Source organism: Indicator indicator, chromosome 27 (genome assembly GCF_027791375.1).
Source record: "Indicator indicator isolate 239-I01 chromosome 27, UM_Iind_1.1, whole genome shotgun sequence".
Classification (NCBI taxonomy): Eukaryota; Metazoa; Chordata; class Aves; order Piciformes; family Indicatoridae; genus Indicator; species Indicator indicator.
The window spans coordinates 2,404,332-2,429,178 of NC_072036.1; the positions used below are offsets into that span (position 1 = coordinate 2,404,332).

The window sequence follows — 24,847 nt, forward strand, 5'->3', positions numbered from 1 at the left end:
GACCAACATTGATCAGATCTCAGGCTGCTCTCCTCCAGGCTAAACAGCCCCAGGTCTCAGCCTCTCCTCCCAACGCAGATGTTGCAGTGCCCTCATTGCCTCAGTGGCTCTCTGCTGGACTCTCTCCAGGAATTCCTCATCCTTCTTGAACTGGGAAGCCCAGAATTGGATGCAGTGCTCCAGATGAGGCCTCAGCAGGGTAGAGTCGAGGGAGAGCAGAGCCCTCCTGCCCCTCTAGCACACAGTTACAGTGCCCTGTGATCACCCTACCCTGTGGAGAATGCTGGGTTTCAAATCTTCTGATCAGATGCACACTGGCAAACCACTGGCCTGGCACTAAGCTCTTACTGGAGTTAGGGGGATGCTCTTAGAGCAGCACAGATCTCAGCTGCAGCATGGGAGATAAGACACTGGAACTGGTTGCCCTGTGGATGTTCCCTCCCTGGAGGTGTTCCAGGCCAGGCTGGATGAGGCCTTGAGCAACCTGGGCTGGTGGGAGGTGTCTCTGCCCATGGCAGGGGGCTTGAACTGGATGATCTTTAAGGTCCCTTCTGTGTTTGCCACCATGTAAATTTTTCAGGAGGGTTACTCTGGTTGTCCTTTCAGCATCCTGCCAGTTAGGAGAAAAGGTCAGGCTAATTGGAGTTTGTAAAATGCAGCAGCATCTTGCAAGTGAGGACTGAAGGCTAAGACAGAATATTCAAAGGGGAGGGGGGGGGGGGGAAGGAGGCTGCTGAGGAGATGGCTTTGAGGTCTTTGATTTCCTTGGCTTCTTTCAGAGTCTCCACTTCTGCACAGACTGTGGAGCCTAAGGTTATAAATCATATGCAGCAGAGAAAGAGAGGAAATGTTGATCTCTGGGTCCCAAGTGAAAACTTTGAGCATCTTTGAGAACTTTTCTTTTGCAAAGCAATGCATAAACTTGTAAAAATCTCTTCTTAAATGGGGTTTCAGAGTAGCTTGCTGAAATAGCTACTACAGAAAACCAAAAATGGTGAGATCAAGGATTCTGGAATGTGCTACTGCAGCAGCATGAACTGGCAGAGCTAAGCCAGCCAGCTCTAGTTACCTACATGCCTCTTCTTGGGCCTTCCCCATGGCTTCACCAGCCAGCTGTGTTCAATTCCCAGTGTAAGGCATTCTCTTCCAGGTGGGAAAAGAGTGCACTGGATCTTTCTGTACAGTGGAACTATCAAGTGTAGTTGATTTGGCCTGAACTGTAGACAGATTACAATGTACATTAAAAATAGGAATTGGCTGGGAAGGCAACAGTGAAGCTTAAAAACCCCAAACCAAAATCCCCAGGATCCCTGCTGTGTTCTGGAGTTCAGCCAAGCAGATCCAGTACCAGAGCTGAGAGCTCTGGGTTTCAGCTTTGCTTTGCTTTGGGTGGGAGATCACCCAAATGTAGATCACAGAACCCACCATGGAGGAGGGGCTTTGGAGACAGACAGTTCTGTTTACACACTCCTGAAGTGCCCAAAGCTTGCAGGGAGGGTAACTCCTGAAGACTTCTCCTGTCAAGTTCCTCTTTTGTTGGCAGAAGCAGATGGCAGGGACAGCTTTCTGAGTGCCATTACTTTAGTAAAGCCAAATTTGCCTCCCATTTCAGCTGCAAATCTAAGACTCTTCACTTGAAGAAGTAGGTCCTGCTGAAGTTCAGTGGAAATACCTCTGCCTTGTAGTGCTCAGCATCTTGTTTCTTCCCTGTGGAGTGGCTGTGACTCATCCTACAGTAGAAAGCACTTCCTTAAGCATCCTATGGTGTAATATCTTTGTACCTCTTCATCCTTCTCAGAGACTATGAAGAAGATATTTCAAGAAAAGGGCATCTTGGCTGGAGAAGAAAGAGCTTTTAACCCACATCTGACCTTCATGAAGCTGTCCAAATCACCACAGCTGCAGAAGCAGGTAAGCTTCTATTTCACACAGCTCAGCAGCAATAGGAAAGTTGATTTTGGAGAGAAAGGAGCTGCTGGTGCTGTAGCATCCTGCTGTCTACTGTGTTAGCAGCTGAAGAGGTAAGGCTTCGAAATACTGATTTTGGAAGAAAACCAAATAGTACAACTACCATCTACACACTGATCCTGTGCTGTACTTGGAGATACCACCCTTGATCTTCTCAGTACAGTAATCACAGAAACACAGAATCACAGAAAGTTAGGGCTTAGAAGGGACCTCCAGAGATCACCCAGTCCAAGCCCCTGCCAGAGCAGGGTCACCCAGGGCAGGGCACACAGGAACACATCCAGGTGGGGCTGGAAAGTCTCCAGAGCAGGAGACTCCACAACCTCTCTGGGCAGCCTGCTCCAGGCTCCAGCACCCTCACAGGGACAAAGTTTTCCCTTCTGTTCCTGTGGCACCTCCTCTGCTCCAGCTTGCCCCAGTGCCCCTTGTGCTGTCCTTGGCCATCCCTGAGCAGAGCCTGGCTCCAGCCCTGCACATCTTTATCCCCAGCACTGAGGGCAGCCCTCAGGCTCCTCTGCTCCCAGCTCCAAGCCCCAGAGCTCCCTCAGCCTGGCCTCACAGGAGATGTTCCACTGCCTGCAGCAGCTCTGTGGCTCTGTGCTGGACTCTCTCAAGCAGTTCCCTGAGGTCCTTCTTGAGCTGAGGGGCCCAGAACTGGACACAATATTGCAGATGTGGCCTCAGCAGGGCAGTGTAGAGGGGCAGGAGAACCTCTCTCAACCTGCTCACCACTCCCCTTCTATTCCAGCCCAGGATGCCCTTGGCCTTCTTGGCCACAAGAGCACATTGCTGGCTCATGGTCATCCTTCTGTCCACCAGGACCCCCAGGTCCCCCTCCTTTGTGCTGTTCTCCAACAGCTCAGTCCCCAGCCTGTCCTGGTCCATGGGATTGTTCTTTCTGAGGTGGAAGACTCTACCCTTGCCTATGTTGACTCTCATTAATATCATGCTCTGGTTTCTTTTGTGAAACTAGGTGGGACCAAAGAATGAAAGGACTTCAAAAGCATAGAACTGTTACTAGGGTGTAGATTAGATTTGTTTGAGTCATTTTATTCTGTTACTGTGCAGAAGAGAATAAGCAAACAAGCTGTGGAATTCAGGTGTGAATTCTGCAGAACAAGCAGGCAGGCTGTCAGCTCCCTCTGCTGAATTTACTCTGGGTTTTTTTCAGAGAGGCCATGAAACATCTTCTGTAGGCTTTCTGCAGGCAGTTATTTCTTGCCTGTTTATTTCCTTTTTTGACAAAATATATGGAACTGCTGGAGAGAGACCAGAGGAGGCCACGAAGATGGTAAGAGGGCTGGAGAACCTCCCCTGTGGCTGAGGGAGTTGAGGCTGTTCAGCCTGGAGACCTTAGAGCAACCTGCCAGTACCTGAAGGGGCTACAGAATAGCTGGGGAGGGACTTTGGACAAGGGCTGGGAGTGACAGGATGAGGGACAATGGCTTTGAGCTGAGAGAGGGGAGATTGAGACTGGAGATGAGGAAGAAATTTTTGGCAGTGAGGGTGGTGAGACACTGGCACAGGTTACCCAGGGAGGCTGTGGCTGCCTCCTCCCTGGAGGTGTTCAAGGCCAGGGTGGGTGAGGCCTTGAGCAAGCTGGGCTGGTGGGAGGTGTCCCTGCCCTGCCAGTACCTGAAGGTGGCTACAAGAAGGTTGCAGGGTGACTGTTCCCAAAGGCCTGCAGGGACAGGACCAGGGGCAATAGTTTGAAATGAAGCAGAGCAGATTGAGATCAGTTGTGAGGAACAAGTTCTGCACCAGGAGGCTGCTGGAACACTGCAACAGGGCCAGGGAGGAAGTTGAAGCTTCATCCCTGGGAATGTTGAAGGTGAGGCTGGACAGGGCTCTGGGCAGACTGATCTAGTGGAGGATGTCCCTGCTGACTGCAGAGGGGCTGGACTGGATGAGCTTTGGAGCTCCCTTCCAACCCAAATCACTCTATGAGTCTATGCTTCTACAATTCCTGCTATGACATCTGTGAGCTCATTCAAGCTCCTGTTTATACTGAGATCTGTTTTTTGAATCACTGATGTCAGAAATCCACAGCTCCTTTAGGTATCAGCTGTCCAGTGATGTACCTCCTTGGTTAAAACATCTCAGCCAGCCAGGTGAGGCTTTCCCCTTTTGAGGTTTGGTTATTTTTTGGCTGCTTTGTTTACATTTATCTACCCAGCACGAACTCTTAGCCCAGATGTGTACTTCCTGTGCTCTGATATTTACTGCTGCTGACAGAACCAGGTCAGTGTCATTCCATATCATCTTATTTAGCCCTCCAGAATGCTGGATGATGCATGTGGTATTCTAGGTATCCACTGGAAAGCTCCTCTCTGTTACAAGGCTGGGGATTTCTCTGGCAGCTCAGGGTCAGGCACAGGCATTGCTCTTGACTATCACTTTGTGCCCATGCTTATAGTGAGATGGCTTGATGCATTTACTGAAAACAGTGAATAAAAACATGGAACATAAAAGGAAGAACTACCTTGTAGCACATTTTAATAGGATGTGTAATTGCATTATCAGATGATACAACAAGAAAGGGGGAATGGGTGAAGATTCATGAGAAGGGATAAAAGCCAGCAAAGAGAACAAAAGCAGTGGGGCACAGCCCCAGCCACTGCTTTAGAACTACAGTTAAAGGGTTTTTCCTCATGGAAGTTTCCTTATTGGGAGCAATACTCTGTTAAGTCACTCTGCTCAGGGTCTCATAATGAACAGGGGCCTCAAAGACTGCAACAGGCTGCCCAGGGAGGTGGTTGAATCCTCATCCCTGGAGGTGTTTCCAGGAGGCAGAGATGTGGTGCTGAGGCACATAGGTTAGCAGCAAACCTGGCAGAGTTAGAAATGTGTGTCCAGCAGGTCTGGGGAGGTTCTCCTTCCCCTCTGCTCTGCCCTGCTGGGACCACACCTGGAACACTGTGGATGTGTTCCTGTGTGACCTGCCCTGGGTGACCCTGCTCTGCAGGGGGTTGGACTGGATGATGTCTGGAGGTCCCTTCCAACCCCTAACTTTCTGATATTAATAGTTGGACCTGATGATCTTAAAGGTATTTTTCAGCCAAAACAATTCTATGATTCTATCAATCTGTAGCATTTAAATGCCACCAAAGTTACCTTTTTGGGGAAAAAAACCCAAAACCTGTTTTTCAAACCTGAATATATATATATTTCCAGGCATTTTTGACATATCTATTTTGAAAAGACTTAACTTTCCCCAACTGTTAGTGATACTTACAGAGCAAAGAGTTTGAGAGTTCAAAGTTAAGAAAGAGCTGAAGTGATTTATTCCCTTTCCCCTGAACAGCTCAATAGGTTTAGGTCTCTCACACTCAGTGTCATATTTACTGGCTCATATTTACTGATATCAGCTAGATCAGGTTGCCCAGAGCCCTGTCCAGCCTCACCTTGAACATCTCCAGGGATGGGGCCTCAACCACCTCCCTGGGCAACCTGTTCCAGTGTTGCAGCAGCCTCGTGGTGCAGAACTTGTTCCTCACACCCAATCTTAATCTGCTCTGCTCTCATTTCAAACCATTGTCCCTCATCCTGTCACTGCAGGCCTTTGGGAACAGCATTCTGGTAGCCCCTTCGGTACTGGAAGGCTGCTCTAACATCTCTCTGGAGTTTTCTCCATTTCTCATATTTCATCCTTGGAGGGTGCCGTGTGTGAATTTGAATCTCCACAATGCAATGGCTTCTACATTTGCTTCATCTGAAGCCCAGTGTAGGGGTAACTTCTGATGTCTGTGGTCTTTCAGACCTTAGGAGAGGAGGTGGTTGCCCTCTCATATGACAAGAGCACTGCTGTGTATAAAGGTGGCCAGCACTGGTATCATGCCTGCTCAGCTTTCTACTTGGAAGGCACAGCATTAAGCTAAAAATGGTAAATGCAAAGGGAATCATCCTCAATAAAGGATGGAAATGTGGGATAAAGTGAGTTAGGAAAGACCTCTCTGGCTTACTGCACCTCCTTCAGCTTCTCAGGTTAAAGAACTTACCCAGAATTGCAGCAACTCATTCTTCATGCTTAGCTGGACAGTTCTGAGGTCAAACCTCCCCAGAATCAGGAGGTACAGTGTACCTGCAGACAGCCTTGTGAAGGACATAAAGAAATATCATTTACTTGCAGATGTTCCATATCTCCCCAGCTATTTGCACAGTAAGGATGGGGCTGGCATCACTGCCTTCTGTACAAAGAACCTAGTGAAGCACAAAGCAACTGAAGTTTTGCTCTTGAGGGTGACAGTTGCATTCCTGCTTCCCTCACTAGCCTGCTTTGTTGCCACAGCTCTATCACCACCCCTCTGTTTTTCATTTGTCCAGGCTGAAATGATTGTGCTCCTGAGGTGTATGGTGAGGCACACTGGATAGATGCTGTGTGGCAGTTTGAGGTCCTGTGGTACCTAATGCTGCCACAGCTGCAAAATCTGTGACAGGGATTTCCTAAGCAGAAGATGACTGACAGCTGAACAGCTCTAACAGCATCTACTTCATTAGTCAGGAGTTTATTAAGGAAGGAGTTCATTCTTTAAGGGTGGTGAGACACTGGCACAGGTTGCCCAGGGAGGCTGTGGCTGCCTTCTCCCTGGAGGTGTTCAAGGCCAGGCTGGATGAGGCCTTGAGCAAGCTGTGCTGGTGGGAGGTGTCCCTGCCCATGGCAAGGGGTTGGAACTGGATGAGCTTTATGGTTCTTTCCAACCCAAAGCATTCTGTGAATCTAGGAAACTTCAACAGACCAGTGGCTGGCAAGAAAAAATGCCCCAAATCTAATTTCTCAGTATTGAGTATCTGCTGCTTGTCTGCAGAGTCTATCTTTAGAGGGCTTTAGAGAAGCAGAAGATAGCAGTGGGGAAACTCCAGGTGCATTTGCACTGGCAAGTGTTCCACCAGGCCTGATTCACTATTACCAGTCAGTTCCAGTGGTGACATCTTCAAGGTGCCAGCTGTTTTGCAGACACTCTTAGGATGCTTGCACAGAAAACATGCAGAGACTCTGAAATGCAACTGGGACGTAAAGGACTGCATCAGTCAGCAATCTGTGCTTGTATTTTTTAATGGAACTATTGGCCAACTGCTGTCACCAGCCTTCTTTCACAGAGAGACAACATTAAGTACTTCTTGTGGAATAATAGTGTTAACAATGTTAGCAACAACAACAACAACAATAATAATAATAACAACAATAATATTAACAATGTTAGCAAGAACAACAACAATAGTAATAGTAATATTATTAATAACTAGTATAATTATCTATCATTATACTTATATATTATCTATTTTAATCTATCTTCTATTATTGTCTATTTTATAATAGTAATAACGATAATGATGATGCTAATAATAATAATAATAATTTCTTCATTATAAAGCAGGAAATTCCACTCTGAATCAAACCCAGAGCAATGTCTCAAATTCAAAGCTTTTTGCTGCCTTCAGATAGACATACCAGATAAGATAGTGATATTATTATTGCTAGTATTATTCTTACTATTATTATCCTTAATATCATTATTCTTCCTACTGTTATTATTATATAATATGGCCTATTATATGCAATATATAATGCATAACACATATTAGAATATATAATAATATAATCAATAATATAATAAATATTATCAAAACCATGATAATTATAATTAAGATAACAACAACAACAAAAGCAAAAACAACAACAACAATATTAATATTCTCTAGTTTCTGTGACATCAATATTTTTGGCTTCTTGGACTGGAGCATTGCTGCAGACAGGCAGAGTGTATTTGCTGGAGCAGGCTGGGCAGTCAGACAGTGAGTGCTGGGATGTCTCTTCTGTCATGGGTAGGGAGCCCCAGGCATTGATACCTTGTTGCAGGAAAGGTTATATACTTCTGTAGTGCTTCCAGATCATGTCTCCTGCTTCTTTTATCTGTTAGTGCATTTTTGTTGCCTATCCTTGCATCAAACACTGTGGTCAGTGGAGATCCTCTGCAGGAGGAGTGAGAGGGAGCCCTCCCTTTCTGCTGTTATTCCTTGAATGTTAAGTTTTCCTCAATACTCAAAAATAGAACAGAACACGTGAATTTCTGTCTCACACCCCTACGAGTTTTCAGTTTCCTAATCTTTAACTTTGCTTTTATTTACACCCACATGACATAGGTAAATAGTTGTACCCATACTTGTACCTCATGAGTAAATTCTGAGTAAGACCAAACCAGTTACATTCATCAGTCCCCACTGATTCTGACCTCCAGCATTCTTTGTATAGTAACTCCTGGGATCTCTGGTGCTTTGGACAGAAGCAATGGTACAAGAAAATCCCCAAACTCAAGAAATCCCTCTGGACTTCCACTTATCAGCCTCTATGTCATTGGTTTGTGTTGTGACAACTGCTGCTTGCTGGTACGGCAGCCTGAGGCACAGACTTGCTTGGAATCTTTGGTACTGATCCTAAAGTGTCTGAAGGGATCAGTGTGGCACAGTGCAAAACAGCAAACACTTGGCTTTCACATTCTTAGGAGACCACAGAAGTGCTTTGTGGTTTTTCTACAGTATTTTTAATGTGGAGATCTAACAACAGAGGCAGAAAATGCACAATGGGAAGCTGGAAGAGTTTCTTAAATTGCTTTTGGGTCTCCCTGCTTCTATATCAGTTAGCTACTGTAGAGATGCCTAATGGGTACGTGTTTTAAACAAGAGGAAGAAAGGACACAAGTGCAGACAGTTTGTGAGAAGCTAAATGTAGTGTGAGGTATTAGTCATACTGAGCAACCTTTCAGTCCCCAACTTCTCCTGCTCAGCTGGTAGGTGGGGGTGAGCTTTGCCCGTTACAGGACTGAGGCTGCAGAAGGCAGCACCTCATTACACATGAACTCTTCTAAGTCCACATGAGGATCATCAAGGTCTAGGCTAAGAAACTTCTCCACCACAGCCTTGCACTTCTCCATCCGATGGCCTTTGGAGGGGTGGTCGACACGTTTGATGGCTTTGCCGTTGCGGATCAGCTCTGACACCTCCACCCCCCTTTCAATGATCTTGGTTGGCATTCCTGCCAATGCAGCAATGTTGGCAGCATGGCTAACAGTGGACATGCCCTGCTTGATCTGATAGAAAAATATCAACTCCTCTCCATCTTGGTGGGTCTCCATGGTCAGATACTCCAGAAGGGGTGTGTCAGGCAGAAGTTCTAGCTGCATTAAGCTGTGAAAATTAGTGGAGACAAAGACCTGTGGACACTGTGTTCCTTGACTGATCCAGTACCTCAGGACGGCAGCCAGAAGGGACAGGCCATCCAGCGTGTTGGTCCCTTTACCAAACTCATCAATAAGAACCAAGGACCTCTCTGTGGCATTGTTTACTGCCTTGGCAACCTGGTTAAGATCAATCATGAAGGTGGAGAGCCCTACAGAAACAGATTCCCTGCTGTGGATTCTTGTGTAGATTGCATCAATTACTCCAATCTCTGCCTCTGCTGCTGGGACATAACTGCCGGTGAGGGCCATGAACACTATCAGACCTACTTGCTTTAAGTAGACGCTCTTTCCAGATGAGTTGGGCCCTGTAATGATCTTTATTCGACTGGTAGCCTCTCCACTGTTCACAGGATTGGCCACAAAAGTCTTTGCACACAGTTCCATGAGTGGATGTCTTCCATCCTTGATGCGGAAGCCGTGGCAGTGAGTATAGCGTGGCCGGCAGTAGCCATTCTCCCGCGCCACCTCGGCCAGGGCTAGGAGCACGTCGAGGTGTGCAGTGTACTCGATCACATTGTTCAGCACTTCAGACTTCTCCAAGATCCTTGTCTGCAGCTGGTGCATAATGAGCGCTTCCTGGTCTCTGATCTCACAGTGCAAGTCCCCCAGCAGGCTGTCCAGCTCCTTCGTCCTAGCACTTCTGTAGTGCAGTTTGTCCTCGGACAAGAACATGAAGTCCAGGCTTTCAATTTCAAAGTCACTCTTATCCACCATAGTCGGTAGCCGTGGGATGGAGAGAAGGAACCCAATCAGAGGAATGTAGATCACAGAACAGGAGGGAATATTACTGTCCAAGGCCTCCAGTTCTTTTCGTGCCACTCCTGTGAGGAAGTCTGACAGTCCCATCAGCTTTCGTTTCTTCTCATCGATGGTGGGGTCCACGTGGGGTCGAACAGTGAAGCGGTTCTCTGAGATGCTGCCTTCAAAGTCCACCACTTTGCTGATGAGATTAGCAATGTAGTGCAGGTCGTCAGTGAAGACACGTGAGATGGTCTGGAAGAGCTCAATCGTGCTGGGCAGAGAGCGGCAGGTGTCTCTAAGGCACACCGCGCCGCACACTGTCTTATAGAGTGCTTGCCAGTCCCCAACCTTCGTGTGGGACAGAGTCATTCTTTTCAGGATAAGAGGCACGTTCTTAATGTTCCTGAGGCTACTCTGAAGAGTGAGGACTGTCTCGTGGTTCTGAGCCAGCAGGAAGAAGTGGATAACATCTAGTCGTTTGTTCAGCTCTGCCCAGTTCCTTGTGGGCCGTGTAAGCCACAGCCTGAGCAGCTTCTCTCCCCACTTGCACCTGCAGCGGTTCAAAATTCCATACAAGCTGAAGCCCTCTTTCAAGCCACTGGACAGCTTGTACACGGAAGGGTGGATGTCACTTTTGAAGATCTGCAGGACACAGTAAGCGTCTTGATCCATGTTCACAGTCTCTGACAGCATGAACCTTTTAAAGGCCAGAATAGGGACTGTGACAGAGGTGTCTTCAAGCTCAACTCCAACCCTCTTCCTATCCAGGAACTTCAGGAGTCCCCCTAGAGCTCGTATCATGAGGGGGCTCTCAAAAGGGATGACGGAGGACAAGTAGAGAATTTTCTCTGTTGCAGTCATATGAGATGGGATAAATGGAAACTGCCGAGACAGGATCCGCTGCTTGCTGACTTCTAGGCCAAAATCTGTGTTAGGAAACAGGACGACTTCTGGTTTTCCAAGATCTTTATCACCAGCTGTAGCTGTTAGGTTGGCCAGGAATTTGGCAATACTCTGGTCCTGTTTTGCACTGGTCACTATGCATTGAGGATTAACTTCCCCAATCACTCTGTGCAGTAGCTTGAGGTCTTCATTATCAGATATGTCAGGCATGAAGTAAACAGAGCAGTCTTCTGTGTCGTAGTAAGTGACTGCAAGCTGCCCTGCGTACCACAGAACAGACATGTGTGTCTCACAGTGCTCTTGGTCCTCTTGCTCAGACCCAAGTGGTGGTGGCATGGTACTGCTTGTGGCTGATGTGGCATTCATCCTGTTGGAAAAAGGTATTTTTATGCACAACTCATCCCAAAAGGCCTGAGAAGTAACTATAATTGACAACAGCAGGTTAACACTCACTCGTCCAACCCTGGAGAAGCAAAGATGCTACCAGGAATTAAGGACATGCCAAATGGCCAGCAGGTCTAGGTCCACCTCTAGTCAGCACTGGTGAGGCTGGGTTTGAATTCGGGTCCCTCACTACAAGATGGGAATTGATGTGCTGGAGTGTGTCCAACGAAAAGCAATGACACTGGTGAAGGGCCTTGAACACAGGAGCAGCTGAGGGAACTGGGGCTGTTTGGTTTTCAGAAGAGCAGGCTGAGGGGAGACCTCATTGATCTCTACAACTCCCTGAAAGGAGGCTGGAGCCAGCTGGGGGTTGGTCTCTTCTCACATGCAACAAGTGGCAGGACAAGAGGAAACAGCCTGAAGTTATGCCAACATACGTTCAGGAACAATTTCTTCCCAGCAAGGGTTCTCAGGCACTGTCCAGGCTGCCCAGGGAGGTGCTGCAGTCCCCGTATCTGGAGGGGTTTCAGAGCTGCATGGATGTGGTGCTGAGGGACGTGGGGCAGTGGCAGTGGCTCAGCAGCAGGGGTGGGGCTGTGGAGCTCTGGGGGAGTGCTTGGACTTGGGGATCTCAAAGGTGTCTTCCCATCTTGACAGTTCTAAGGGTCTGTGATTCTGAGTGAAAAGATGCAGCCATTAACTACAGCCATCATCTTGCTCCCAAGCAAGGTGTGACTGAGCTAACTACCACCAATGCTGGAATACTTTTACCACTGTAATTTGTACCCTTTATTTCAGCAGTACAGCTGTATGCTCCAATACCCATAAATCCTGTACTGTACATGAATATACAGGTACAGAATCATCTCCTCCAGGGGCACCCATGTGCACCAACCACAGATCCTCACAGCAGTGCAGCCACATCAGCTGCTCCCAGGCGGAGGCCTGCCCTGGTACTTGAGCAGCACCAGCACTCAGCCCTGGTTTCCAAACACTATCCTGCTGCAGGCATCAGCCATACCACAGCTGCCCTGCACAGTTCACAGCTGCTGTCACCAAGCTGCTTCCAGGCATCTCCCACTTCATAGAATCATGGAATGGGTTGGGTTGGAAGGGTCCTTAAAGCTCATCCAGTTCCAACCCCCTGCCATGGGCAGGGACACCTCCCACCAGCACAGCTTGCTCAAGGCCTCATCCAGCCTGGCCTTGAACACCTCCAGGGAGGAGGCAGCCACAGCCTCCCTGGGCAACCTGTGCCAGTGTCTCACCACCCTCACTGCCAAGAATTTCTTCCTCATCTCCAGTCTCAGTCTCCCCTTGCTCAGCTCACAGCCATTGTCCCTCACCCTGTCACTCCCAGCCCTTCTCTAAAGTCCCTCTCCAGACCCACTTCTCTCCCGCTCAACTCACCCTCCTCACCACGGGCTGGCAGCTCCTCACGGCCGCCGCCTCTCCGTGAAGCCTAAAGGGTTTATCTTGACCCTGGTAGCTGCTACCCGTCCCGTTCACCCGCAGGCCTCCCGCCGCACATTCCCCTCAGGGCGGCCCCGCGCAGCCCTCTCCCGGCGGCACAGCACTGCCGGCGTGTGGGGAACGGCCCGCAGCCTGCCACGCAGCCTCCCGCCTGAGGGCAGCACCCCTCGCCTTGGGCATCCCCCTGCCTGACCCCGGCACCGGCTGCACTGAGCCCCGCGCTGTGCTCCGCGCTGAGCGGTAGGGGGAGGAGGAGGCTGGAGGAAGGCCCCAGAGCAAGCCCATCCCATTCGGTGTCACCCAACCGGGAGTCCCGCTCCATCGTGCTGGGTTCCACACTAACGAGCAGGCACTGCTTTATGGAGCTCTGTGTCCAGTTCTGGAGCCTCTGTTCCAGGCAGGATCTGGAGGTGCTGGAAGGTGTCCAGAGAAGGGCCAGGAGGATGAGCAGAGGGCTGGAGCTGCTCTGCTATGGAGACAGCCTGAGAGAGTTGGGGTTGTGCAGTCTGGAGAGGACAAGGTTCTGAGGAGACCTTCTTGTGGCCTTCCAGTATCTGGGGGCTCCAAGAAAGCTGGGGAGGGACTTCTTAGGGTGTCAGGGAGTGATAGGACTGGGGGGAATGGAGCAAAACTAGAAATGGGGAGATTCAGATTGGATGTCAGGAAGAAGTTGTTCCCCATGAGGGTGGTGAGACACTGGCACAGGTTGCCCAGGGAGGTGGTGGAAGCCTCATCCCTGGAGGTTTTTGCAGCCAGGCTGGATGTGGCTGTGAGCAACCTGTTCTGCTGTGAGGTGTCCCTGGCCATGGCAGGGGGGTTGGAACTGGATGATCCTTGAGGTCCCTTCCAACCCTGACAATTCTGTGATTAATTACAATTGGAGGCAGTGGAGAGAGTTCTGAAAGAAACTCAGGACTCAGGAGGTCAATGTCCAAGTTAGGGCCTGCCTGAGGGCAGGAGTTGAGAGAAGAGATTCAGCAATTCTCATATTCCAGGCCTTTTTTTTTTTTTCCCCTTTTTATCCCTGGGTTTTTGTGTGCCCATGGCTATGTTTTCCCATGGGTGCTTTCTCCAGCGCCCCTCAGTAGTGCTTCACAAGCAGAGCTCAGGTCCTGAGCAATGTTTGATTCACACCATACCCATCCGGTTTTGACAAGCAAGGTCCCAACCTCTTGTCAATGCTAATTTTTTTATTAGAGCATGAAGTGGTGATGTTAATCTTTGCCTCATTTTATTGCACGAGTACTGAAGGCTTCACATTTTGACAAGTGCGTTCTCCGGGCTGAAAAGATCTTTTTTTATTACTGACTGATGCCTAAATGTATGTCAAAGAACTGTCAGCCAAAAGGAAAGAAGGCTGATTTAGTTTCAAAGGAATTGTAGAGCATAAGGACTAATCTAGCCAGAGAATATCAGATTTTACATAATGACAGAGAGGCAGGATTGAGTTTAGCCTCCCAGGGTGACTGTGTAACCATAATAAAAAGTGTCCCCCGTTAGATGTCATGGTTTCAGAGATGAAGGAAATGGAAGGCATTTTTCACCTCTAAATTATACTGTAGGGAAGCAAAAGTCTCTAAATTATTAGAGAGTCCATCTGGCATATGAGCAATTGTGAATGAAGCACCACAAGAATGACCTCTGCCCTGGTGAGACTACCCCTGCAATACTGTGTCCAATTCTGGGCTCCCCAGTTCAAGAGGGACAGGGAACTACTGGAGAGAGTCCAATGGAGGCTACAAGGATGAGTAAGGGACCAGAACATACATCTGTGTGGTAAGAGGCTGAGAGCCCTGGGGCTGTTTAGCCTGGAGGAGAGAAGGCTGAGAGGGGATCTGATGGTTACAAATATCTGAGGGGTGGATGTCAAGAAGGGTCAGGCTCTTGTCAGTGGTGTCCTGGGATAGGACAAGAGGCAATGGACACAAACTGGAACCCAGGAGGTTCCACCTTAACATGAGGAGAAAGTTCTTTGCTGTGAGAGTGCTGGAGCCCTGGAGCAGGCTACCCAGAGAGGTTGTGGAGTCTCCTTCTCTGGAGGCTTTCCAGCCCCACCTGGATGTGTTCCTGTGTGACCTGCCCTGGCAGGGGGTTGGCCTGGATGATCTCTGGAGGTCCCTTCCTACCCCTACCACTCCGTGATTCCGTGATTCTGTGAGCATGATGCTCAGTGTGAGGAAGAAGACAGCATCTGTCCCCTTTAGGGTGTCTGGTGCTGGACCTTATCAGTGCAGAAGGGGATAAGAAAAGGAGAGGACCCTGAACACATAAAGAGACCCAGGTCTGGGAGGCCTTAAGAATAGCCAAAGCTGACCAGCCACATGGATGGATAAGGCCATGCCAGGTGTGGGGATGTTTATCTCAGTAGGATTGTCTGGTAGAGAACCATGTCAGATGGGACAGTAGGGAAAAGGGGGAAGCCATGAACGAAATGCAGAGACACAAAGCTGCCAGGCATGGCACACAGACCCAGGTAGCAAAGCTCCTCAGGCACACTGCTCAATGCTGCCCAGGAACCACCAGTGCACTGGGACTCCACTGGGGACATAATGCTGAGGGGCTGGGAGCCTGGGGGATGTGCAGGGAAGAGTGCAGATGGGAACGAAGGTGGAGTGCCCAGGTGGGGTGTAAAAGGAGCCTGTCCTGTCTAACACAGAGCTGGTTTGGCTGACCAGGCCAGTGTGCTGCGTGCTGGCTGCTGGGGGCAAATCACAGACTGACAGATTGCACCAGGTTGGAAGGGGCCCTCAAAAGTCATCTTGTCCCATCTGCAGTTAGCAGGGACAGCTCCAACTAGAGAATATTGCTCAGGGCCACATCAAGTCTGCAGGGGCAAGACCTCCACCACCTTTCTGGGCATTGTATTCCAGTATTTAACCACTCTCATTGTGTAGACTCCTTCTTGATGTCCTGTCTAACCCTGTCCTACTCCAGTTTCAAACCATTACCCCTCGTCCTCTCATAGAATCACAGAATTTTTAGGGTTGGAAGGGACCTCAAGTCTCGTCCAGTCCTAACTCCCCTGCCATGGGCAGGGACACCTCACACTACAGCAGGTTGCTCACAGCCACATCCAGCCTGGCTGCAAAAACCTCCAGGGATGAGGCTTCCATCACCTCCCTGGGCAACTTGTGCCAGTCTCTCACCACCCTCATGGGGAACAACTTCTTCCTGACATCCAATCTGAATCTACCCATTTCCCCCCAGTCCTATCACTCCCTGACACTCTCAAAAGTCCCTCCCCAGCTTTCTTGGAGCCCCCTTCAGATCCTGGAAGGCCACAAGAAGGTCTCTTCAGAGCCTTCTCCTCTCCAGGCTGCACAACCCCAACTCTCTCAGTCTGTCTCCATAGCAGAGCAGCTCCAGCCCTCTGCTCATCCTCCTGGCCCTTCTCTGGACACCTTCCAGCACCTCCAGAATCTTCCTGGAACAGAGGCTCCAGAACTGGACCCAGAGCTCCAGGTGTGGTCTCAGCAGAGTGGAGCAGAGGGGGAGAATCCCCTCCCTGGCCCTGCTGGCCACACTTCTCCTGATGCAGCCCAGGCTCTGCTTGGCTCTCTGGGCTGCAAGTACTCACTGCTGGCTCCTGTTGAGCTTCTCCTCCCCCAGCACCCCAAGGCCTTTTCTTGAGGGCTGCTCTCCAGCCAGTCCCTGCCCAGCCTGTATCAGTGCCTGGGATTGCCCTGCTGCAGGACCCAGCTGCAGGACCTTGCACTTGGTCTCGTTGAACCTCATGAGGTTGACTTGTGCTCACCTCTCCAGCCTGTCCAGGTCCCTCTGGATGGATCCCTTCCCCCCAGCCTGTCTGCTGCACCACACAGCTTGGTGTTGTCAGCAAACCTGCTGAGGTGCACTCAATGCCACTGTCCATGTGGCCAGCAAAGGTGTTTGAACAAGACTAGTCCCACTGTCACTTTCACTACAACCCCTTCTAATCAGCCCCTCCCCAGCCTTCCTGCAGCCCCCCTTCAGGTACTGAAATACAGCTGCTGTTTGGATCTTCCCCAGAATAGGGGTGTGAGGGGTGCTGGTGCTCACTACCAAACCTCAGGCTGGACCAGCCAGCAAGTGGGGAGGACCCTTAGGGTGGGTAGGGTTGTGGGCAGGGGTGCCAGGTGGACACAAGAAGGACCATGCCAGTGTTTGGGGGACGCAGAAATGTACCTGGAGAGTGTCACATGCACCTGCATCAGTGACCTTCTGCCCCTGCTGGTGTCTCATGGGAACCATGCCTGTGGGTGTTGGTGAAGGCAGTGCCTTGTCTGTGGCAGCAGTGCTGTGTCCATGCAGTCAGAGCATGCTTGTGTGTCCCTGGGGTGTGAGAGCAGCAGCAGCAGAGACCCTGAGTCCCCAGGGCATGGGGCTGGGCTCAGGCAGCAGGCAGTGGGAGCCCTAGGCTGGAGATGCTGGGGGCAGTGCTCACTCCTTACATCTCTTAGCATGTGGTAATGATTCTTGAAAGGCAAACAGCATCACTGTGAGGTAAAGTGAAGGAGAAACTAATGAATTTCTACAGAGATCATCTATTTGTATTGAAAATGTGATGGAATGAGGAGCCCAAAGCCCTTAAAATAACTTCTGAAATGAGGCTTTCTGAAAACAGTGAGGGTGGAGAGACTCTGGCACAGGTTGCCCAGGGAGGCTGTGGATGTCCCCTCCCTGGAGGTGTTCAGGGCCAGGTTGGATGAGGCCTTGAGCAGCCTGGGCTGGAAGGAGATATCCCTGCCCATGGCAGGGGGTTGGAACTGGATGATGTTTAAGGTTTCTTCCAACCCAAAGCATTCCATGATTCTGTGATTCAGTGATGTGGTTCTGCAGCAGAATGCTTAACTAAAGCAGAAAATTCAGCACATGATTGTTTCAGTGTTATTACTGCACTCTGAAGAAGTTTTCCATCCTGAGTAATCCCTCTGATTAAACAGAGGTTAAATAGTCAGTCTTCTAGTAGAATATCTAATTGAATTTTATGTTGCTATTTAAAGGTGAGAAAGATTGACCCCAGGCTGTATGAGGATTTTAAAAGCCTTTCCTTTGGAGAGGAAGTTCTGCACCGCCTGGATCTTTGCTCTATGCTTAAAAAAAAGCAACCCAATGGTTACTACTACTGTGAGTCCTCTATAGTACTGGGTGAGTACAGCTTCATTTTCCTCCTGTATCAATTGTGTCTCTAAGCTGTATGCCTGAAAAGCCATTTTTGGTGGCATGTATGTTAGCCAAGTCTTGTAATAACCCCCCTGGAGTCTGGCAGGGGTCTCCTCAGCCCTGCCTCTCCAGGAACGTTGTGCAGTGCTTCTTGCTGGCAGCCAAAGTTCATCTGCCACTGCCCATCCCCAGAGTCCAGCTCCATTTCTCATCCTGAGGTGAGTGTTTCAGATGAGTGTGCCTCTGCAGAGCTGCTCCTCTCCCTGCTGGCTGCCCCGCCAGGCTGTGGCTGAGTCAGGCTGGCTGTGTTCATGAGAGCCGACAGCACTCAGTGGAACCTGTCTGCTGTGCTGGAGCTGTCACCTCACTGGGACTGCAGTCATGCACAGAGAGAATTTCAGTGGTACCACAGATTCCAGAAGAGTTCTTCAGAACACCATCAACTGACTGCTGCTCTCCATCCTTACTTGGGAACTATTTCATAGCCACAAGAAACTGGAGGGTACCTCCTTTGCTTTAGCTGATAACCCAGGATGCTTCACTTTGTGTTCTGTTTGGGCTCTCTAAAAGACCTGCCTCAAAACTGAACGTGTCCAGCTCCACCAGGGAAATGCCAGCACTGAATGCTGCTGTCCATGCTTACAGTCCCTTGGCAACCATTTCACAGCCCCAGGAAATTTGGGGGTCCCTCCTTTACTCCATCTTACAATCCTCAACGCTTCGTTTTTTTCTCTATTTGTGCTCCATAAAAAACCCGCCTGAAAAGTGAACATGTCCAGCTCCAGCTCCACCAGGGAAAGTGCCATCACTGAATGCTGTTCTCCATCCTTGAAAAACCTTAGGAATTATTTCATAGCCCCAAGAAATTTGGGGTACCACCTTTGCTTCAGCTTGTAACCCACAATGCTTCACTTTGTGCTTTATTTGGGCTCAGTAAGAGCTCAGATTCAAAACTGAACATGTCCAGCTCCTGCTCCACCAGGGAGCATGCCAGGACTGAATGCTGCTGTCCATCCTTGAGAAGCCTTGGGAAGCTTTTCAAAGCCCCAGTAAATCTGGAGGTACCACCTTTGCTTCAGCTTATAACCTGTGATGCTCCACTTGTGCTCTGTTTGGACTCAAACCTGAACATGTGCAGCTCCTACTCCAGCAGGGGAAGTGCCATCATGACTTTAAACATTGTACAGACACATTGCCTAGATCCCTGCAGTGCTAGAAATCACTGTTGTGTCCTCCTGCTTTACCTGAACAGAGTCTTCTCATCCCTGTGATTAATATTCTAGGCTTGGCTTCCCTTTTCTGCCACTAGTCCTGCCTGGCTGGGAGTTGAGCTGGTGCCCATGGAAGGTCTGTGGTCTGGGCTAATGGCTTGTATAATCAACCTCTCTGTGATGGTTAGCTCCTAATAGCTAATAGTGGATCTTGGGGCTGCTATTAGTGATGTTACAACCATGAGTTCAAACACCTGAGATGGAACAACCAGAGAATGTTGAGGATTTATTCCCAAATGCAGGCACTCCTTTAAAGCTGGGAATGTCTTGTGTGCTGTGTGGGAAAATTTAGAAAGAGCAGGTCTGCACCTGCAGAGCTTTAAGCAATGAGGTAACATGGGAAGGTGTTGGTTGGCAGTCACTGACCATGAGCCAGCAGTGCCCAACTGGCCAAGAAAGCCAAAGGCATCCTGGCTTGGGTCAGAAGCAGGGTGGGCAGCAGGGACAGGAGGTGACCCTCCCCCTGTGCTCAGCACTGGGGAGGCCACACCTCGAGTGCTGTGTTCAGCTCTGGGCTCTCACTGCAGGAAGGACATTGAGGGGCTGGAGCCTGTCCAGAGCAGGGCAGTGAGGCTGGAGAAGGGCCTGGAGCCCCTGGGCTGGAGGAGGGGCTGAGGGAGCTGGGGGTGTTGAGGCTGGAGAAGAGAAGGCTGAGGGAGACCTCATTGCTCTCTGCAGCTCCCTGAAGGGAGGTTGGAGTGAGGAGGGAGCAGCCTCTGCTCCTTGGTGGCAAGGGACAGGAGCAGAGGAAATGGTTCCAAGCTGCTCCAGGGGAGGCTCAGGCTGGAGCTCAGGAAATATTTCTGCACTGGAAGGGCTCTCAGACATTGGAATGTTCTGTCCAGGGCAGTGCTGGAGTCACCATCCCTGGGGGTGTTCCAGCAGCATGGACCTGGTGCTCAGGGACATGGTTTGGTGCTGAGCCTGCAGTGCTGGTGGAGGGCTGGACTGGGTGAGGTCTCTCCAACCAGATGCATTCTGTGAGCTGTGGCCAAGCAGTAACAGATCAGAATGCAAGGGGGTTTTGCATTAACTGCCTTTTTGCCCCTGTCCTAACTGAGCTGACTCTTTCTATATGTCATGTTAGAGGTGAGTCTCCAGAGACAGGTCCATAGCAGGGACCAGGCTGTGATCTTTGGAGACCAGTTTAGATTTTTTCATTCTTTGTAGTGCTACAGCCTGGCTTTTATGTTTTGAGGATTGTTACTGGTTTTCTGCAGTCATGTCAAAGGTTGGGTGCAATGAAATGCTTTGAGAAATTTGCTCTCATTCACCTTGCAATGTTTTCCACATTTCTGTTAATAAGCAGAAACATTAAAAAAACCCCAAACCCAACAACTGACCAGAAATCATTGCAACAAGCAAATTACTCCCTGGATCTAACATTTCCCACTCCAAAGCATGGCAGCCTCAGTGCTGGAAATATTACTGGCCAAGGAATGATGACAGCCTCAGAAAGAAAGACCAAAGCATGCACCATCAGGGGGCTCTTCCAAGACTGCTGCCATCCCAACTGACTGAACAGAAATGTTTTCACTGCAGTCTTTTCTCCTGTGGACATTTTTAAGGACAAGCCCTGTCTTCATCCATAAGGATTAAGGAACCTCAAAGCTGAAAACCCCTGGGTTTTATGAAGTGACATCCATAAGGAATAAGGCATCTTGAAAAGATGAAAACTTGTGCTTGTTAAGAAGATACATTGGGAAGAACTAGGACATCCCAAGAGCATGAAGACTGTATGAAGGTGCTGTGCCCATCTCCACATTCTGCAACATCTCTAATGGTATCATGAGCTCCCAGTTCAAAAGGGACAGGGGTCTGCTGGAGAGAGTCCAGTGGAGGCTGCAAGGATGCTGAAGGGCCTGGAACATAGTGTGATGAGGAAAGGCTGAGAGCCCTGGGGCTGTTTAGCCTGGAGGAGAGAAGGCTGAGAGGGGATCTGATCAATGGTTACAAATATCTGCAGGGTGGGTGTCAAGCAGGGGCCAGGATCTTTGCAGTGGTGTCCTGGGATAGGACAAAGGGCAGTGGACACAAACTGGAACCCAGGAGGTTCCACTTCAACATGAGGAGAAACTTCTTCTGGAGTCTGGAAGTCTCCAGAGCAGGAGACTCCACAACCTCTCAGGGCAGCCTACTCCAGGGCTCCAGCACCCTCACACCAAAGAAGTTTCTCCTCATGTTGAGGTGGAACCTCCTGGCTGCTGGTGGCAGTGCTGGCTGGGCTTGAGGACTGTTTTGAGGGCTTGTGATTAAATACTTATACAATACTTTGAACTTGTCAAGCACTTTTCAAGTGCTAATTGCTGTTGATGTTTTTGTTTGCACTTAGGGCTGCCTTTATTTAGCTTGGGTAGAGTGTTACAAACAAATCTAAAGCAGTACAGAGGAAGAAGAGTGACAGAAGAAGCAGACTTCTTGAAGTTTTTCTCCCTCAGAGGTAGCACAGGGGAAGTCTGATCTAGAAAGTTCTCTTTAGAAGCCACTCAGAAGAATCTTCTCACAGCTTGCAGGCTGAATACAGCTTTCTCTAAGGTCTGTATAATCTCATTTTACATTCAATTACTGTAAACAAATTCTCTTGGAATGAAGGCTACAAAACTCTTCATGAAAGGATCCTGAAATGTCTGAGTGAGCTACTGAATGCTGCAGGCATGTCTAGCATGAGGAGATTTACAGAATGATCCCTTTGATGGTCAAGGCTTCCACATGATATAAAGAACTGGCTGATAGCTGGGGGGATGATGAGACTGAGAGCAGCCCTGCAGAAAAGGACTTGGGGGTGGGTGAGAAACTGGGCATGAGCCAGCAATGGGCACTTGCAGCCCAGAAGGCAGATGGCAGCCTGGGCTGCATCCAAAGCAGGTCAAGAGAGGGGATCCTGCCCCTCTGCTCTACTATGGTGAGACCCCACCTGGAGCACAGATCCAGCTCTGGAGTCCACAACACGAGAGAGACATGGAGCTGCTGGAGTCGGCCCAGGGGAGGCCACAGAGATGATCAGAGGCTGGAGAACCTCCCCAGTGGGGACAGGCTGGGAGAATTGGGCCTGTTCAGCCTGCAGAAGAGAAAGCTCCAGGGAGACCTTAGAGCTGCATTTCAATATCTGAAGGGAACCTACAGGCAGGGTGGGGAGGGACTGTTCAGAAGGGCCTATAGGGATAGGAGGAGAGGCAATGGTTTGAAACTGCAGCAGGAGAGATTTAGGTTGGACATCAGGAGGAAGTTCTGTGCAATTCCAAGCTGCCCCAGGGGAGGCTCAGGCTGGAGCTCAGGAAACATTTCTGCACTGGAAGTGCTCTCAGAGATTGGAGTGTTCTGCTCAGGGCAGTGCTGGAGTCACCATCCCTGGGGATGTTCAAGCAGTGTGGACCTGGTGCTTAGGGACATGGTTTGGTGCTGAGCCTGTAGTGCTGGTGGAGGGTGGGACTGGATGAGCTTGGAGGGCTCTCCAACCAGCTCTATCCTGTGATTCTGTCCTTGAATCCCAATCCCTGGAGGGGATCTGAAAGGTCTCTTCCAACCAAAACAGTTGTGAGATTCTTTGGTTCTCTGGCTTTATCTCTTACCTTTCCTTCTTCCTTCTGCTTCTATAATTTCAGAGTACTCCCAAGTTCTATTTATTGAACTTCCTAATCTTTCTTTCCTTGGCAGTTCCGTTGCAGGCTACATCTACATTCTCCACTCTATTGGGTTGTAGCTGCTATTGAGTTTATTGCATATCTATGGCACCCTTCCAAAATTTTAGCTAATAAGGAGGCAGTCATACTGCATGGGGATAAAAATGTCTTGGGCAGCTGTCCAGGGGCTATTTTCTAGCACTCAAAATTAGTGATTCATTCACTCTTTGTACTGAGTTTATCCACAGCTGGTACAATTTTGTGCACGCTGGATGCTTCATAACTCTTTGCCTACCTAAAAAGCATCAAAAATTGTGAACTAATCAGCCACCAGCACCTGGCCTGGAGCAGCAGTGGTGTGGGCAGCAGGGCAGCAATGGTGCTCCTGTACTGGCCACTGGGGAGGCCACACCTGGAGTGCTGAGTTCAGCTTTGGGCTCCTCACTCCAAGAAGGACATTGAGGAGCTGGAGCAGGTCCAGAGAAGGGCAACCAAGCTGGGGAAGGGTCTGGAGAAGAGGGCTGGGGAGGAGCAGCTGAGGGAGCTGGGGGTGTTTAGTGTGGAGAAGAGGAGGCTGAGGGAGACCTCATTGCTCTCTACAGCTCCCTGAGAGGAGGCTGCAGAGAGGTGGGGGTTGGGCTCTGCTCCTTAGTCTCAGGTGACATGAGAGGAAATGGTCTGAAATTGTGCCAGGGGAGGGTTAGGTTGGAGATTAGGGAAAATTACTTTTGCTGCAAGAGTGGTCAGGGACTGTAACAGGCTGCCAGGGAGGTGGTGGAGTCCCCATCCCTGGAGGTGTTCAAGAAAGGTGTGGCCATGGCCATGGTGGGGTGGGGTTGAGGGTTAGGCTCAGTTATCTTAGAGGCCTTTTCCATCCTAAACCATTCTATAATTCCCTCAAGCACTATTTTCCTAAGACACTCAGAGTTAGAATATTGACTTATAAAAATTATTCTTTTAGACATGGCAGCAAAACATTTCAGTTATTAACCTAGAAACCAGGCTCCTTATGAACAGTGACTGAAAGTGATGATCCAGTGGTTTCTTAAACACACCAAATGTCTTCATTCACAAATGGGAAAAGAGTGGTCCTCTGGTGAGCCCTTTTCACTGCCCTTGATGGATGTTCTCATTAGCTTTAGTGATGTATCACATCCTGTGTGGCTACTTTGGGGGTTTCTTCTGTGTTTGGGAATTCTCTGCTGTTGAAGGCCTGATCAGTGGTATAGCTCCTGTCATAATGGGATGAGGTTTCTACACCATCTGGGTGTAACTGGGTTTGCTCAGCCTTGAGAAGATCTTACTACCATGGACCATCAAGGGTGCACACCAAGAGGATGGAGATGGCTTTGGACAAGGAGTGCCATGGCAAAGACAAGGGAAGGGGACAAGGGACTGCTGGGGAGGTTCCCATTGGACTGCAGAAGAAAATGTTTCCCTAGGAGCACAGCCAGAGACTGGAATCACCTCCCAAGGGCAGCAGTGGATCCCCTGCACTGGGCAGTTTGGAGACTCAGCTTGGCTGGCAGCTGGGCCAGCTCCTGGCAACTGCACTGTCACCTAGAGAGGTTGGAGCAGATGATCCTTGGGGTCCCTTCCAGCCTGGCACTCTGGGGTTCTGTGATTCTGTGTTTTCATATTACCAGTTAGAAGCTATATTGATACATTCTGTGTGTGAATAAGGAGGAGAAGAAGCTGACTGAGAGAGGAATAGTCACTGCAAACATGGTGTGAAGGTACAATTTTCATTTCAGAATAGTATTTGGTTGTTTGGAGGGCAAATTCTAATGTTCCTGACTTTGAGCTTCAATGCTGGTAAATGTGTGACAAACCTTCCATTAGAATGTGTCAGGGATCATAGAGTCATACACAGAATGGGAGGGCTTGGAAGAGACCTCCAGAGATCACCCAGTCCAACCCCCTGCCAGAGCAGGGTCACCCAGGGCAGGGCACACAGAACACATCCAGGTGGGGTTGGAAAGTCTCCAGAGAAGGAGACTCCACAACCTCTCTGAGCAGCCTGCTCCAGGCCTCCAGCACTCTCACATCAAAGAAGTTTCTCCTCATCTTGAGGTGGAACTTCCTGGCTTCCAGTTTGTGTCCATTGCCT

The 24,847-nt window shown here is 49.5% G+C and overlaps 2 protein-coding genes across 2 annotated transcripts in view; one reads left to right on the forward strand and one right to left on the reverse strand.

Annotated features, from left to right (window-relative positions):
* Positions 1 to 24,847, forward strand: part of AKAP7 (A-kinase anchoring protein 7) — a 112,479-nt gene that overhangs the window by 33,359 nt on the left and 54,273 nt on the right. Inside the window, exons 6-7 of the mRNA XM_054393017.1 lie at positions 1,799 to 1,911; positions 17,687 to 17,831. Of these exons, the coding sequence (XP_054248992.1) occupies positions 1,799 to 1,911; positions 17,687 to 17,831 (258 nt within the window). The remainder of the gene's footprint in view (positions 1 to 1,798; positions 1,912 to 17,686; positions 17,832 to 24,847) is intronic.
* MSH5 (mutS homolog 5) lies at positions 8,778 to 11,213 on the reverse strand. The gene has a single exon (XM_054393080.1). The coding sequence runs from the start codon at positions 11,211 to 11,213 to the stop codon at positions 8,778 to 8,780; it is 2,436 nt and encodes an 811-aa protein (XP_054249055.1).

Coding starts and splice junctions, on each gene's coding strand:
- MSH5 (XM_054393080.1), bottom strand. CDS start 11,213: ATGAATGCCACATCAGCCACAAGCAGTACCATGCCACCACCACTTGGG.